Source organism: Podospora pseudoanserina, chromosome 2 (genome assembly GCF_035222485.1).
Source record: "Podospora pseudoanserina strain CBS 124.78 chromosome 2, whole genome shotgun sequence".
NCBI lineage: Eukaryota > Fungi > Ascomycota > Sordariomycetes > Sordariales > Podosporaceae > Podospora > Podospora pseudoanserina.
This window is the reverse complement of record NC_085921.1, coordinates 3,874,192-3,888,171: the sequence shown is the minus strand read 5'-3', so window position 1 is coordinate 3,888,171 and position 13,980 is coordinate 3,874,192. Positions and strand designations below refer to the sequence as shown.

The 13,980-nt window shown below is 51.3% G+C and overlaps 3 protein-coding genes across 3 annotated transcripts; 1 reads left to right on the top strand and 2 right to left on the bottom strand.

Moving 5' to 3' along the window:
• Window positions 1-194: 194 nt before the first annotated feature.
• Window positions 195-3,766, top strand: QC764_210400 (uncharacterized protein). Its single transcript, XM_062944747.1, has 5 exons — window positions 195-1,105; window positions 1,174-1,505; window positions 1,577-1,674; window positions 1,738-3,209; window positions 3,270-3,766. Exons 1-5 carry the CDS (start codon window positions 1,062-1,064, stop codon window positions 3,547-3,549), a joined length of 2,226 nt encoding a protein of 741 aa, XP_062803608.1. The 5' UTR covers window positions 195-1,061; the 3' UTR covers window positions 3,550-3,766.
• A 628-nt stretch (window positions 3,767-4,394) lies between these two features.
• Window positions 4,395-10,354, bottom strand: QC764_210390 (uncharacterized protein; the record flags this gene model as incomplete). Its single annotated transcript, XM_062944746.1, has 2 exons — window positions 4,395-10,206; window positions 10,273-10,354. The coding sequence occupies 2 exons, from the start codon at window positions 10,352-10,354 to the stop codon at window positions 5,036-5,038; spliced, it is 5,253 nt and encodes a 1,750-aa protein (XP_062803607.1). The 3' UTR covers window positions 4,395-5,035.
• Window positions 10,355-11,403: 1,049 nt separating this feature from the next.
• On the bottom strand, window positions 11,404-13,700 carry LAP2_1 (Leucyl aminopeptidase yscIV; the record flags this gene model as incomplete). Its single annotated transcript, XM_062944745.1, has 5 exons — window positions 12,670-13,700; window positions 12,479-12,614; window positions 12,308-12,417; window positions 11,756-12,258; window positions 11,404-11,691 (listed from the first exon to the last, which is right to left on the bottom strand). The coding sequence occupies exons 1-5, from the start codon at window positions 13,595-13,597 to the stop codon at window positions 11,404-11,406; spliced, it is 1,965 nt and encodes a 654-aa protein (XP_062803606.1). The 5' UTR covers window positions 13,598-13,700.
• Between the last annotated feature and the right edge of the window lie 280 nt (window positions 13,701-13,980).

Below are 13,980 nucleotides of genomic sequence, written 5' to 3'. Positions count from 1 at the left end.
CATGCCTGGGTACTGATCCTCAATGTTGGAATCCATGAGAGCTAGATGGAAAGGGGGCATCTCAGGGGTCACAGTGTGTCTACACAGTGCGCACCCATTGATTGAAGGGAGCTCGGGCCCCTGTCAATCTGCAGCAATCAGCCACACGGAAAAGGGAGCAAGGTTTCAAAGCGTCTTCTGGTTCCTGAGCCTCACGCCTCTTTGGAGAAAAGGAAAAAACAACGACCCCTCCTTGTGATTTCCGGCCAGATGATGGTCTGCGGTTGTGGTTGACAAACTCTCGAGTCGTTCCTTAATCTTCTTCTTCACTTTACGACTTTTTGATCATACCCGAATTCCACAGCCATAATCTACCTAACTGGTCAGCCCAGCCAGACTCTGCTTTGGGTTGAAGCTCCACCATTAAGTCTGTTCCTGGCATCTTGTCGTTGAGAGCCTCTTACGAAGTTGCTCCAGCCCAACCGAAGGAAAGGGACCCCAGCTTTGCGACTCTTGGGTTCTTTTGGGGAAAGGTTATTTGGCCGCCAGTTGTGGGACCCTCTCATAGACGCCCCCCCTCTGTCATTGTTGCCGCCGCGAATACTGCCCCCAAGACTCGTTGTTGATCGCTGCTGTGATCGCCGCACCGTCACGATGCCGAGTAAGTCCACGATCTGACTTCTTTCTCTCGACTGCTCTTGCCCTCTTTCTGCCTTCTGCGCTCTACTCTCGACGACGAAACGAATACCTACCCCGCCGCCATCTGCCACCAAGCTCTGCGCCTACCTCCCCACGCACGCCGTACCTTCCTTATCGTTGCGAAACAACAACCTGCCCTAGCTTTACGCATCCTCAAGCTCGGGGAGTGACGCATCACAAGCTCTCCCACCACTGTGACACCACCGCTGTTCCACGCACACATCGCATACCGTACGCAACACAAGACAATACCCCCCCAGCCATTCGCTGTCTCGTATCTTTGTGTTCGGCGCCTACGGCAACAAACCCAACGACGGATCCCCGTCTCTTCACCTCTCTTTTCTTATATATTCTACTTTGAAAGCACCGTTCACTAATCAGCCATGGAAGCTCTTCTTGAGGATGCGTACATCAACTCCCAGGTGGCGTAGGTCAATTCCATTTCGTCCGCCTTCTCCGAGCACCTTTGCTGACCGCCTGCCTGCTTTCATTCAGGAGCTATCCCGTATCGATGCTCGAGGACCACGCCATCGCAGTTGACGCGACCTACTATCTCCACCTCCAGCTCGATTCACAGCCCAGCGAGCCCCTCCTCTCGGCCCTCGGGGGCGTAACCGGTATCCAGTCGCGCATTGAGAACGATCTTAACCAATGGCAGGCCAACAATGTTATCCCTTTCTTTATCTTTGATGGCCAAAATCTCAAGGGTCAAGATGAGGTCAACATCAGACGTGCTCGGGAAGGCATTGCCCAAACCGACAGGGCCTGGGAGCAGTACTTCAATGGCCAGGCTGATGCTGCCGTTCAGTCATTCGGCGAGAACACGAGTATGTATATCGACCTGAACCCAAAGGTCGCAGGGAAGGCGACATGTCTCGCTCAGAGCTAATTGAATTAGATGCGTTTCATCCTCACAACTTCTATCGCCTTCTTCAGGGGATACTGAAGGAGAGAAAGCTTCACTTTCTTGTGGCGCCCTTCAACGCTGCAGCTCAGGTGAGCAGTTTCAGGATTGCCTGATGCCTACCGAAGGTTCTTGCTAACACGTCGTGTGAAAAGATTGCTTCGTTTGATATGACTGACTCGGACCAAGTCGGTGGTGTCATGGGGTCTGTCGAGCTCCTGATGTACCCCATCAATGACTGCGTGATCAGAAGCATCGACTGGGAAACTAGAACCGTCCGCGCAGTTTCCAAGACTCATCTGTTGAGTGTCCTCAACGTCGCTGACCATACTTTTGTCGACCTGATGCTCATGGCGGGCACGTCGTTTCTACCGGCCTTTCCTGCCCTTACAGACGGCAACATCATCAAGAACCAACCGTCCAACATCAATGATGCTTTGAACATCCTGCGAGTCGCTCGTAAGGATGTGACGCAGGTCTGCATCACCTTTGTCGATACCCTCAAAGCACAGGATCCCAACTGGTTGGACAAGTACCGCAAGGCCCGAATGCTTGTTGACCACTTCACCTACATCAAGGAAAACGGAGAAATAACCGTTCACAACTATGACACTCTTACTCAAGACAACTATGAGTATTTGGGCCTCTCTCTTCCGCCCGAGATGTTCCATTACCTGAACACAGGTCTAATTGGTCCACGGATTCTGAACCCCATCACGCATGCTTTTACTCAGGCTGAAGCCTCTAAGAAGCAGACGTCGGCCTCGATGGAGGTTTTGCCCACCCTGGATGGGACGGTCTCGCCTGAGTACAGGAAGCTGGTTACTCAACAAACTCCCCAGATCAAAGAAGCCGCCTTGAGCTTGGTGGTAGCTCGCCTTCACCGTGCCTTCTTACACAGCACCGTCACCATGGGCGTATGGTTTGATCGGGATTTTAAGCGGAAGTTGTGGGACTTCAAGAACCAGGGCCCTTACCTGGAGCAGTGGAAAAGCTGGAGAGTGTCCGCCGAGGTAGTCGAGAAGTTGTTCCCGGATTTTGTCCACGGATCCATCTTTTCTGAAGTTCTGGCGCTTGAGAAGCCAGAGTTCGTTGCCACCACCTTCTCTCAGAAGGACAAAAAGGTGAAGAATTTGAGCCCTGACCTCATCAAATCCTTCTCCATCTGGCGGTTTCTTCACATTCGGGGCTACGTTGACAATAAACACGAACTCACCAACTGGGGCAAGGCCTTATCACAAGCTCTCACTGCACTTCAGCCAACAGCCAAGAGGTACTGGAAGGTACCACACCTTTACGAGTCCATCATTGTCGCCCTTGAGCTCATTCGTTTCGACTTGTTAAATGCCAAGAACAAGCATGAAGAGTTGCGCGGCTTACCCATGCACGGCAGCGAGGACGACCAATTGAGCTTGTTGTTGATCAGCAGGTGTGCGTGCCTGCTGAAACTTCGGCATGAATCCTATGGGTATACGGGGCCCCTCAGCAAGAGTCTGCTGGCTTTCCGTTCGTTGGCATCCGAGGTGCGGGCGGCAGACCGTGACTTGGTGGAGGCGATCTTGGCTTCAACATTCATGGCTGCTCAGGCTGACCGGCGGAAAGACGCCAACTGGGAGTTGGGCAACAGGTATGGGATGGGTATCTCTCCTCATTTCTACACCCAAATGTACTGACTTTGACGTTGTAGCCTCCCGTTCCATTTCGATCCCGACGTATCCCTCGGCATTGCCGTCAAGACGTTTTTTGACGAGATCAATCCCAACGACCCCGAGATGGCCAAGAAGAAGAAGAACTTTCCCTCCAGTTATATCCCCTACGCCACTGCCTTCCCGGAAGACCTTGAGATTGCCTGCGAGTTCTTTAAGGCTATTTATGCGGGTATCAAGGCGTTGCCTCAGAGGGAGCTCTCGGCCAATGACCAGGCTGTTTGGGAAAAGGCAGCAAAGTACTTGGAGGCGCGGGCTTAGGATGCTTTTTCTTGGCAGAGCTCTCAAGCGTCCATCAAGGGGCTCGGCATAGTCGTCTATATGAAAGCAATGAGGAGTGTAGTGGGTGGGAGCGGGCGTAGTGGTGATGTTGATTGAGTATGGCTAGCTAGCGAAAAAAAATGGAAAAAGACCGGAGCGTGTAGAATACAATACTGTAACCCACATCTCTGTTCAATACCAAATAGCTGATACACACAAGTAGGTTAACCTATAGTATATTGTAAACTATACCTTGAAGGTAAATTACAAGGTACTTTAACTATCTTTAAAGACCTATTACGATCTGTGAAGGCGTAATAGTCATCTTCTAACGCATAGTTCACAATAGATATGGGTTAACCTACTTGTGTGTATCAACTATTTTGTAGTGAGGGTGTCCATGCATTTGTATGTACGCTGATTGCTCATAATACTGACAGTGTCCTAAATGATGTGCGAGGATTACTGGCAAGCAAGATCTATCGACAGCAAGCGGCCAATTTCTTGAGGGATTTAAAAACCGAAAACCAAGCTCCGGTAAGCGTCACCAGACAAACGTAACCCAGACTTTTTCTGAAGCTCGAGATTTAGACATCTGCTCTCGTTGAACCATTCCATCCGATCGGTCAAAGTGAATATTATATAATGCACATTCTCGAGTCAACCATCATATTTTTAACACCCATTCAAAACTCTCGAATGTGCTGCTGCCAGGACCTCACGATGACCTTCAAGTGGACCCAAAAAGGGTCCAAAAACATACAACACCAGGGATTCCCCAGTGGTCACCCACCTGAGTACTAGTCTGGCCGTCAGCTGTTTGACTAGGGGAGAGCGGACGGGATCCCGTATTTTCAGCTGCGTATGGTCGTATGTGCTGGTTAAGGGCAGAAACTAAGTTGATCAAGTTGGATTCTCTCTCCAGCTTCCGTTTGTACACGCTGAAGACCGGGATGATGGGCCGCTGCTAGCAAACAACAAGACATCACTGACACCCAAGGGACAACTTTTCAAACATGATAGGTATCTCGCTCAGTTCCATAACCTCATTCACATCCCAATTCATTTCCCTGGCTGCCCCCTTCCTAACTACCTTATCCTGCTTTAACAATCAACCGTCCCTCTGTCCCATGTTTCCTTGTTCGCGTATCGCGTGTTGCAAAAGCATGCTTCCAACTACCTCACCTAGCTATATACAGTTATCTCATGTACCAAAAGGGAAAAAAACAAATCATGAGTCTGGCAACAAACAAAAAGGGAGCTCTTTCTATGCCACCGTCTTTTCGAAACCATCTATAGCAAAATCTTCTCCCCTCCAGTGTGTCATCTCCTGCCAGGATGAAAGCAGCTCATGAAAATCCAGATTCTTCATAAACGAAAAGTCAACAAAATAAAGGAAAGAAATAAAACGTCCTGGGTATCTCCCTTTTTTTACCATCCCATCCACCCCTATCCGATTGTGCTCTTTCCTCCGCGCGCTTCTTCTTCACCACCTTGGCATGGGACTAGCAGTTCCACTGTTGGTCCCGGCATCCATCACACTCCCGGCCGGTGTGCTCCCCGTCTGCGCAAAACTCTGATCAATTCTAAAAATCCACTCCAGCTTATCCCTCTCGCTCCTCGCTGCAAAGAGCCACGTGTTATCCGTCCCGTAAATGGCAAACACGCCTGCTTGCAGCCGTTCGCTGAGTCTGCTAACCCCTTGCCCTTGTCCGGGTGTGCCTGTCAAAGACGAGATCAAACCTGTAGCCGTGGACGCGACGCCGCCTACGATACTGCCGCTTTGTTGTTGAGCCACGTTGTCAGGGTCAAAGTTGTTGTGGTCATAGTCTTGATGGGAGTGTAGGAGGCCAAGAATACCCGGTTGCGAGTCAATTCGGGCATTTCGAAGGCTGACAATGCCGATTTCTTCTCCGTCGGCGACGGAGTGTATGTGAAGGTATGGACGACGGAGCTCAACGAAGCGCTTCACCCAGCGAGTTGAGTCGGCGTTAGGGACCAAGAGATAACCGCCTTTGAGGACGGAAGGGTTCTTAGGGACCCGGATGACAGTAGCGACAAAGGTTGGGGCGCTGTAATGGTATTCGTTCCCATTGCCGTTGGGGTTGTTTTCAGTTGCAACACCATCCTCTGGAGGATCGGTGTTTTCCGGTGAAATGAGTTTGAGCGTAGAGTCTGGGTAGCGCTGCCAGAGCTTGAGACATTTGTTTAACAGGGCAGTTTGCCTGTCGTCATACTCTGATACTGGTTTCTCTTCCTCCAGTGGTGGTGTGGGCTCCTCGATCGTTCTTGATTCAGGGCTTTCTTCCCCATCCTTGGCGAGCTCGGAGTGAGAGATAACAGGTGATGTAGTCGGCGATACCTCAGGTGTGTCATCCTTGAGCAACTCGGCGATAGAATCAGCATCGCTGTTGATTTTCGGTGGTGGCAAAAGGTCATCGTTGGGTCCACCGTCTATTCCGTTGAGGTGCCCATTCTCCCTATAGCCATATTTTTTCATCAGCGACTGGATAACTGCCATCTCACTCATCATCTGCTTTTTCCTCCTTGAACCAATAAAGTCCGCCACAAGAGATACACCCCTCGGTGTCCAAGCTGTAAGAAGCTCCTCTCCCTTGACGTAGTCATGCTGACTATTCATCCTCCACAAGTCGCCCGCCCTCTTAATAGGCGCAGGTCGCATTTGAAGAGTGAAGATCCCTGTGCAAGAGTGCACAAACCGGACGTTTTGCCAGAGCGACGAAAACATTGATGTTTGTCGTATGAACGACCGCGAGACAATTTGTACGCAGAGATTCATTGAAAACTTCATCGGCTCTGCTAGCTTCTCTGACAAAATCTCCCAGGACACCGTCATTTGAACTCGGTACTTCTCCGAAGTCACCCTGTCCAGTAGCAGCGAGTTGTGTAAGCTAGAGTCCCACTGACCGATGATCGTCAAGCCTCTGGTACCATTGGCATTCGTCCGGAAAACTGGTTTGGAGGCCAACTTGAGATGGAGGTCGGGACCAGAAGATCCCATGTCGGGTGACTTTCCAGCGCTATCCAGCAGCTGGATCTTACCCACTCGTATGTTGGCCACGTCTTCCCACGGCAGGGCATCACCAGAGCTGTGAGTGAGATTGAGAGAAATGCGTCGTTGCAGACCTTGATGCAACTGGAAAGTTCCATTGTCCATCTCGCTTGTTTGCGTGACCTCGACTGGCTTGTACTCGCCCTCTTCGTTCAGCTCCAATATCTGCGCTCGGGTGAGCAGATCATGCTTCTCTTCGGTATAGAACTGAGTCTCGCTGATCCTAGGAGTCTTGGGCTTTTGGTTGGCAGGCACAGCGTCTCGCATGTCGTCCCAGCTGAGAAGTTTGTCGAGGTGCATGGCAGACACTTTGGCGAAGATAGCCACGCGAAGAGTAGTCTGGGGTGGCGCGAACAGCGGAACGCTCATACTATGAACGCTCTCGAACCGGATGGGGCCCTCGTCGAAATCCTTGATCATCTGCGTAGTAGTGATGCCATCCTCGGAGATGCCAGGAATGAATAGCTGGGCATGCACCTCGGTGCCCTCACGTTCGGGGAACCCAAGCATCTCGTGCATAACGATGTTAAACTTGAGAGTGTTGGTGGGCGCTCGCGCGCTAGACGGCTCCAGCGCCAACTTGATAATCCCGATCGTGTGTGATGTGTATGGGGAGAATACGTCAAGCGTAAAGTCTTGAACTCGGCTTTCAAAGACAGCCTTGAGCGGGACGTCAACCTCTCCAACGAGGGTATACTGCGGCATGCAGTCCTCAATGAATGGGTTGTCCAAACTGAGATGCTGGGCATATTCAGGCTGGTCCAGGTACTGATACATCTGCCGCATGCGTCTCACTCGATCGTAGAGCTTCTCGATGCTCCATAGATGTACCACACTCTGCTTGTAGTCAATAACCCGGATCCCAATGCACGGCTTAGGTGCATCCTCGAGTGCGGGATCTTCCCCTTCGCCGGTCAGCCCGTTAAGGACCATGTCGTAGGACGAACACATCATGTGGCCCACATCCACCACTGTAAACTGGAAAACGACATGCTCATCCAGCTCGTGACTCATGATCTGGGCCTCTTTCAGTGTAGCAGCATGCTGAAGGACCGCCTCGGCCATTTGCACATAGTGCCTCCCCCTCCAATGTTTGACCGCGACCTTGGCTCTTTCAATCTCCTCTTCCGAGAGTCTCGGCTTGGGCTTCGGTCTCTTGAGGGGATCTAACTTCTCAATCTTCTTCTCAAACTCCTGCCTTTGCACTTCAAGCTGCTTTTGCATCTCGGCCTTGATCTTGACCAGAGTCTCCTCCATCTTGGCCTTCTCCTTCTTGATCTCGGCAACCTCCACATTTGCCGCTTCGGCACTCTTGATCTGATCGTGAAACTCTTCCTTTTGCTTCTCAAGTTGTGTCTGCATCTCTTCGCGAATCTCACGCAGCCTGTCCTCGGCCTCGCCCTGCTTAGGGGTAGATGGCATCGTTAGTGCTGTATCGAGCGAAAAGTTGTCCAGGGTGCCCGTTGACATGTATTTCTCCCTGACGGGAAAGGATGCCATCGACTCCATGTCCTCGTTGTCATCGCGGCCATTGACACGTTCGGCCCGGACTCGTTGCACTTCTTCAAAGAGAGCGTTCAGCTCCTCGTCTGAAAGACTGGCGAAATTTTGATCTGTCCCCAGAATGGCGCCAGCCGCCTCTCTGCGCGCAAAAGACCAATCTGCCTCCCTGGGGTTTCGCATAAATGGAGAGGGAGAATCCGGGCGGCTCCCACCAAAGTCTGAGATGGCTGTACTAAGGCTCCTGTCATGACCAGGTCTGGGGCTGGGTGTGGGTGACGTTCTCTCAAGTGTTTGCAGTTGGCTTGCGGTAACGGACTGGCGCAACAGACTCTTGTCCGCTCGCTCCTGCCTCTCCGCACGAGCTTCGAGCGGGTGGTTGAATCTGAAGATGTGGAAATCGCCTAGAATAATCCGATATCCAGAGTGCAGCTGATAAGGTTCTGTAACCCGTTTGCCGTTGACCATGACGGCCGCTCCTTCCTTCGGAATGACTGTCACGGTCCCATCAGGCGCGTTTTCAAAGGTGCAGTGCTCGTGGAGAATTTTGGAGCCGTTCAGACGGATATTTGCTTGGTGGTCCGCGTTAGACTCGACGTTGCCAACCGTTGTGATTCCAGGTTTGAGATTATAAACGAGGCACTCGGCCAAAAGCGGGTCGTCTGATAAGTTGACCAAATGAGGCATCTTTTTGGGCGTCGACATGCCAATGAAGCCCTTCTCGATGCTGATACCAAGCTCTTCGAGTGCAGACTCGCGCTCCTTGTGGATTTCTTCTGTTTTGGCCAGCTTTTGCTCCCAGGTCTGGTTAAGATCCTGCAGAAGCTTCTCGCTCTGGTTGAGCTGCTCCGCAATTTCTGCCTTGGAGACCTTCTTGACCGTACCATCCGGTGCTGTGATACTGACGATTTGCTGCTCGAGAGGCGTACCTTCTGGATATGATTCTACCGGCATCCCTGGAGCTCCTCCACCACCACCTAGTTTGTTCCGAAGCAGTGCCAGCTCTTCCTTGAGCTCGCGAATCATTCTGGCGTTGGCGTCTTCGTTGACAACTGCGTGGTTCTTGATGCGCTTGGCAGAGTCGGCATAACGTAGCGTACTCAGGGTTTCGTCGTAGTTGATATCTGCTGGACTCACGGCTGCTATCATGGCCGTCATGCTGTTGCCACCCAGCGAGTCTTTGAGTAACCAAGTAAGAACACTGTCGCGATATGGTACCTGGCCAGTACCGCCCTTCTTTTTCTTGCCTGTTGATAAATCGGCCAAGGCTGCGATAACTCGACCAAGTGTGGACAACGATCGGTTGATTTCAGCGCCTTCTTTTAATCTCGCGCCTGTCGCTCCTGTGGAGGTGGCTCTTTCCGAACCAGCCAAATCAACCAAAGAGATTTTGGCAGCCTTTTCCATCTCCATCTTTGTCTCGGGATCGAATCTTTTTTGGGTGAGCATGAGAGTGAATACGGCGTGGGATCTACTCGAAGTTTCGTTCATGTTGGTAGCCGCGACAGTTCTCGCTTTGTTACCCTCGTCCATCAGGTTCTCAATCTCCTGGAAGCTTCCTACCACCAGCTTGGCCAAATCTTCCACATACGGACCCGTTGAAGGGTGTTCTCTGACTTTGAGATTTCCCTTGTTCGCTGGGTTTAGCAAGTCGCGTACTCTTTCGTTGTAAATTTCGAGGTACGAGACTTCCACCGTACACTTCAAATTCTTGTCCTGCTGCATCACTTTGATCCGTTCGAACATGTCCTGGCAAATCATGGGAATGATACCCGCATCCTTCCCATATCCCATCATCGAGTATGACTTTCCCGAACCGGTCTGGCCGTAGGCAAAGATGCAGTTGTTATACCCCTGAAAGGCATTGTCGAGCAGCGGTCGGCCCAGGTCATCGAAGAGGTGGTTCTGACCGGCATAATTTGGAGCGCTTTTATCGAATGACCAGTATGACTTGTCGAACGCGAACGCTTTGGGAGCCGAGTCTTTCCCACTTAATTTCCCTCCACCCGCGCTGGCATCTGGAGGGGTGAGGATGGTTTGGTTTCCTTTCATTTCGATGATGCATTTTGCGTTTCGGTCATGTTCTTGAGGTGAGAGGTCAGTTCACCATCTCCATATGCACTCTTGTAGCCTAGGAGGCGGTCGCTTACCTCTTGAATTGAAGGGACGACATCGGACCACCACCTTGATATTTCCTCCCCCTCCCCCCGCGGGGCCCGCGCCCGGTGCCATGGTTAGAACTTGTGGTGTATCTCCTCTTTACAAAGTAGACCTCCAATTTCTTCGTGCGTGTTTGTTTTGTGGCCCTGAGGTGGAGGGACAAACAGCTGTCGGATGGGTTTCGCTAATCGAGCAATCTAGTCCCTCGTGGTATTTCCCAGCATGTAGTTCCCAGTCTGTAAAACAACATTCGCGCGCATCCTCCACCACGCCAAAAACAAGAAGGGGTTTATCGTCGTGTTTCCTACTGCGGTGCGGGTATGGTGGTGGGAATGCTGGGCGGAATGGCTGGACGGTGGACGTCTTTATCGAGATCGTGTCTGCGGGGGAGGTGCGCGGGGGCCTAGAGGAAAATGGAGTCGTCAAAGTTATTGGGCTAGGTATCGTGGTTAAGAGTCAAAGCGGTGCGCGAAGGGATGTTTGGAAGCTTCGCCTGTGTTGTGCGCGCGACAGGTCAGAAGCTACTGAGGAGATGGCTGTTGGGAACTGTGCGCCTCGTCTATGTCTGTCGGGGTGGTTGGCGATCTCTGGAGGATCTGGGATTTCTAGAAGTGCTGTTCCGTGTCAACAAAACTCGGGGACAGAACGCGACAGCGCGAACGCTGCCAGCGGCATGCGCTCGCTGGAACTCGACGCTGAACCAGGGTTGACAAACTGGTCTGGAGGGTGGGGCCGAAGCTTATTGGACAGCAGAAAGCTTCGTCATGGCTGGAAATTAAGTTTTCTTCACATGTAAGTAACCGGTGATCATGTTTTGTACATCAAATGAGCAGTTCATGTGTACGAGATCTTTGGTTATTCATCTCAAAACATACCATCATAGCTTCTGTGTACCTGCATGTCTTTCATTTAGCACCCTCTTCCCTGTCTCTTACAAGGATCCACGGGCTTTTAGGTAGCGGCTGATATTTTTTCGGGGAATACCACACCCAAAACATAATATTGTGCTACAAACAAAATGTTGGAGTGTTTTTGGCCTTTCGGGCAAAAATGTCTGTTTCGTTGGCTACGCCGTGAAGTTGGGTTCATTGATTGGTAATTCGAGCCTGATATAGAATGGCTTAAGCACTGTTACTAGCCACTCCAAGGTCCTTCTCAACCAGCTGCCGGCAAATGGGATGATAAAAGTCCTTGTACTTCTCAAACGTCTCCAGCGCAAGGTCGCGAGCCACCTTGTTCAAGCTCCGGTACAGAGGGCGGACAAACTTCATGCGCCCTACCTCCCCAAGAAGGTCAGCCACACCCTGATAAGAGCTGGTATCCTGGGCCTTCATGGCGATGTGGTAGTAGGCCGACTTCAGCTCAGCATTCTTGGAGTCTGTCAGGCCATAAGTCTCGCCGAGGGATTGCTATTCCTGTGTCAGCTTGCGAAAATAGGGACCAGGAAATGAGAGTACTCTGTTCAGAACATACCGACTGCTCGACAGACAAAGGCTCTTCAAAGTCTTGAACCTCGTTCAACAGAACGAGAATTTGGTTACCAGTCCATCCCTCGATGTCCGACGGGCTAGGCTGGAAATCCTTCTGCTTCCACTTTTCTGCCAGCTTGTAGCACTCATCAACAAGCGATGTGTCAAACTCGGGCTTTGGTGGAAGGCCAGTGTTGTAAAAGCGGCCCTCCCAGTCAATCTCCGCGATCTTGTCATTCAGCCTGGCGTATTCCGGGGCGCTGAAGAACCCGAGGAAGGTATCCTTGAACTCGAACGAGTCAAGAGACTTGTTCGCCCACTTGCTAAAGTAATAAGGGATGAACTTGTCAAAGTTCTCACGCCCGACAAGTTTGTCGAGGTAGTAGATGAAGTGGAAGCCCTTCTCATAAGGCACCGTGCTGAAAGCATCATCTGGATCAATACCCTTATGGCTGATGCAGAGCTTGGTGAACTCGTGTTCCTTGCCAAACTCTTCAATGGACTCCTCTAGACGATATTAGCAAGGTACCGGGCAGTATATGGCCTGGAGACTTACCAAGGGCTTTCCATCCGCGAATGGCGGAGAAATCGATGTGAGCCTCACTACCGTGAATCGAAGCCTGAATACGACGCTCAAGATACATGGTCCAGCCCTCGTTCAGCCAGCTAAAACGCTAGAGTTAGAAGCAGGCCTAGAATAGTTCCCAATGTGCTCGCAGTGACTTACAAGTGCTCCCAACTGCAGCTCGTCACGAGATTTCCGCTCCATGAGTGAGCCAGCTCATGAGCAATGACATCGATATTCTGCTTGTCGCCGCTGATAATCGTCGGTGTAGCAAAAGTAAAGATAGGGTTCTCCATGCCTACCATAAGTCAGTACTTGCATGTCACGCTACCAACAGTTCAACCATCACTCACCTCCGTAAGGGAAGCTTGGCGGCAACACCAACACATTATACTCTCCCCACTTATACGGGAAGACAATCTTCTCTGCAGCATCCAGGAACTTGTCCATATCACCCTCCAACTCCCACTGCGAAGCCTTCAGCTCATTAGGCCCGGTAGCAACAGAGGATATCCTTCCAATCGGCGCGCTCTCGATATCTCCCGAGGCCAACGCATAGAGATAGGATGGAATAGGAACCTTTTGCTCAAACTTGTAAACCTTCTCGTCGCCCTCTCCCTCAGTCTCACCACCCTTCACCGGGACACCGCTCGCAACAACGACATGTGGGCTGGTGATGCTGAAGGTATAGGTGCTCTTTACGTCAGGAGTATCCTGGCAAGGGAACAAACTCCTGGCATGAATGGCCTGGCATTGACTGAACATGAACGGAGCTTTCTTATTGCTCGTCTGGGCGGGAGTCAACCACTGCAGAGCTGTGCACTTGTCCGTGGTAGCAACATCGATTTCGACCTTGACGACATCTCCTTTGGGGGCACCGTTAGGGACGGCAATGTGAACCGGGGATCCGTTGGCTCCTTGGCGGTCTTTGATCTCCCATTTGGTGGACTCCCCAGACAGCTTAATGGCTGAAACATCTAGGTAGCTAGAGTCAAGGATGATCTCCTTGCTGCTCTCGTCCGTCTGAGACTCAAGCTCGAGTATGACCTTGCCGCGAAGGGATTTGGAAGTGAAATCCACCTTGAGGTTGGTAGTGGTGTGCCGGGTGCGCCAGGCATCATAATTAGAGAGGGTGTTCGGATCTCTCATGGTGCCGTTTGTGTAGGTGAGGCGGCTTACGAATCGCTGTTGTCGGTGAGCTGTGATTCTGGTGATGGTGGTGGTGGTGGTGGTGGTGGTGGCTGTTTTCCCCGCCTGTCGTCGGAAGAGCGAACTCCACATGAGTAGCTTCCGTCCAAAGTCAATGGCTGATTTGATGCCTGACCTGAGCTACCCTTTTACCTCACGCCTTCCTAGTTCGTCACCTTGAGGAATAGAGGGGCACAATTGCGACAAGCTGATAGGCTACAACCGTTGTGACGTCGAAAAGTGGAGCACGTGATTTGTCACTGGACCACCATCACCTCACTTATCATCCTCAGTTATTAACCTCAATTCAAAGTCAAGATCTTACACGAATTCTCTAAAGAAGATCACTTAACCGCCAAGAGACATGTTTTATCTCCAACACCTTCTTGAGTTAATAAGTTCCTTCGGAATGATAACTATGCACTTACCTCCACAGAGACCAGATGAGAGCTTCGAGGCTCTGGAAGCTTACCTCC

Excerpts from the sequence above, each read along its gene's own strand:
- QC764_210400 (XM_062944747.1), top strand. The coding sequence starts at position 1,062 with ATGGAAGCTCTTCTTGAGGATGCGTACATCAACTCCCAGGTGGC. Across the intron at positions 1,675-1,737 it reads CCTTCAACGCTGCAGCTCAG|ATTGCTTCGTTTGATATGAC; the intron begins GTGAGCAGTTTC and ends TCGTGTGAAAAG. Across the intron at positions 3,210-3,269 it reads AACTGGGAGTTGGGCAACAG|CCTCCCGTTCCATTTCGATC; the intron begins GTATGGGATGGG and ends TTGACGTTGTAG.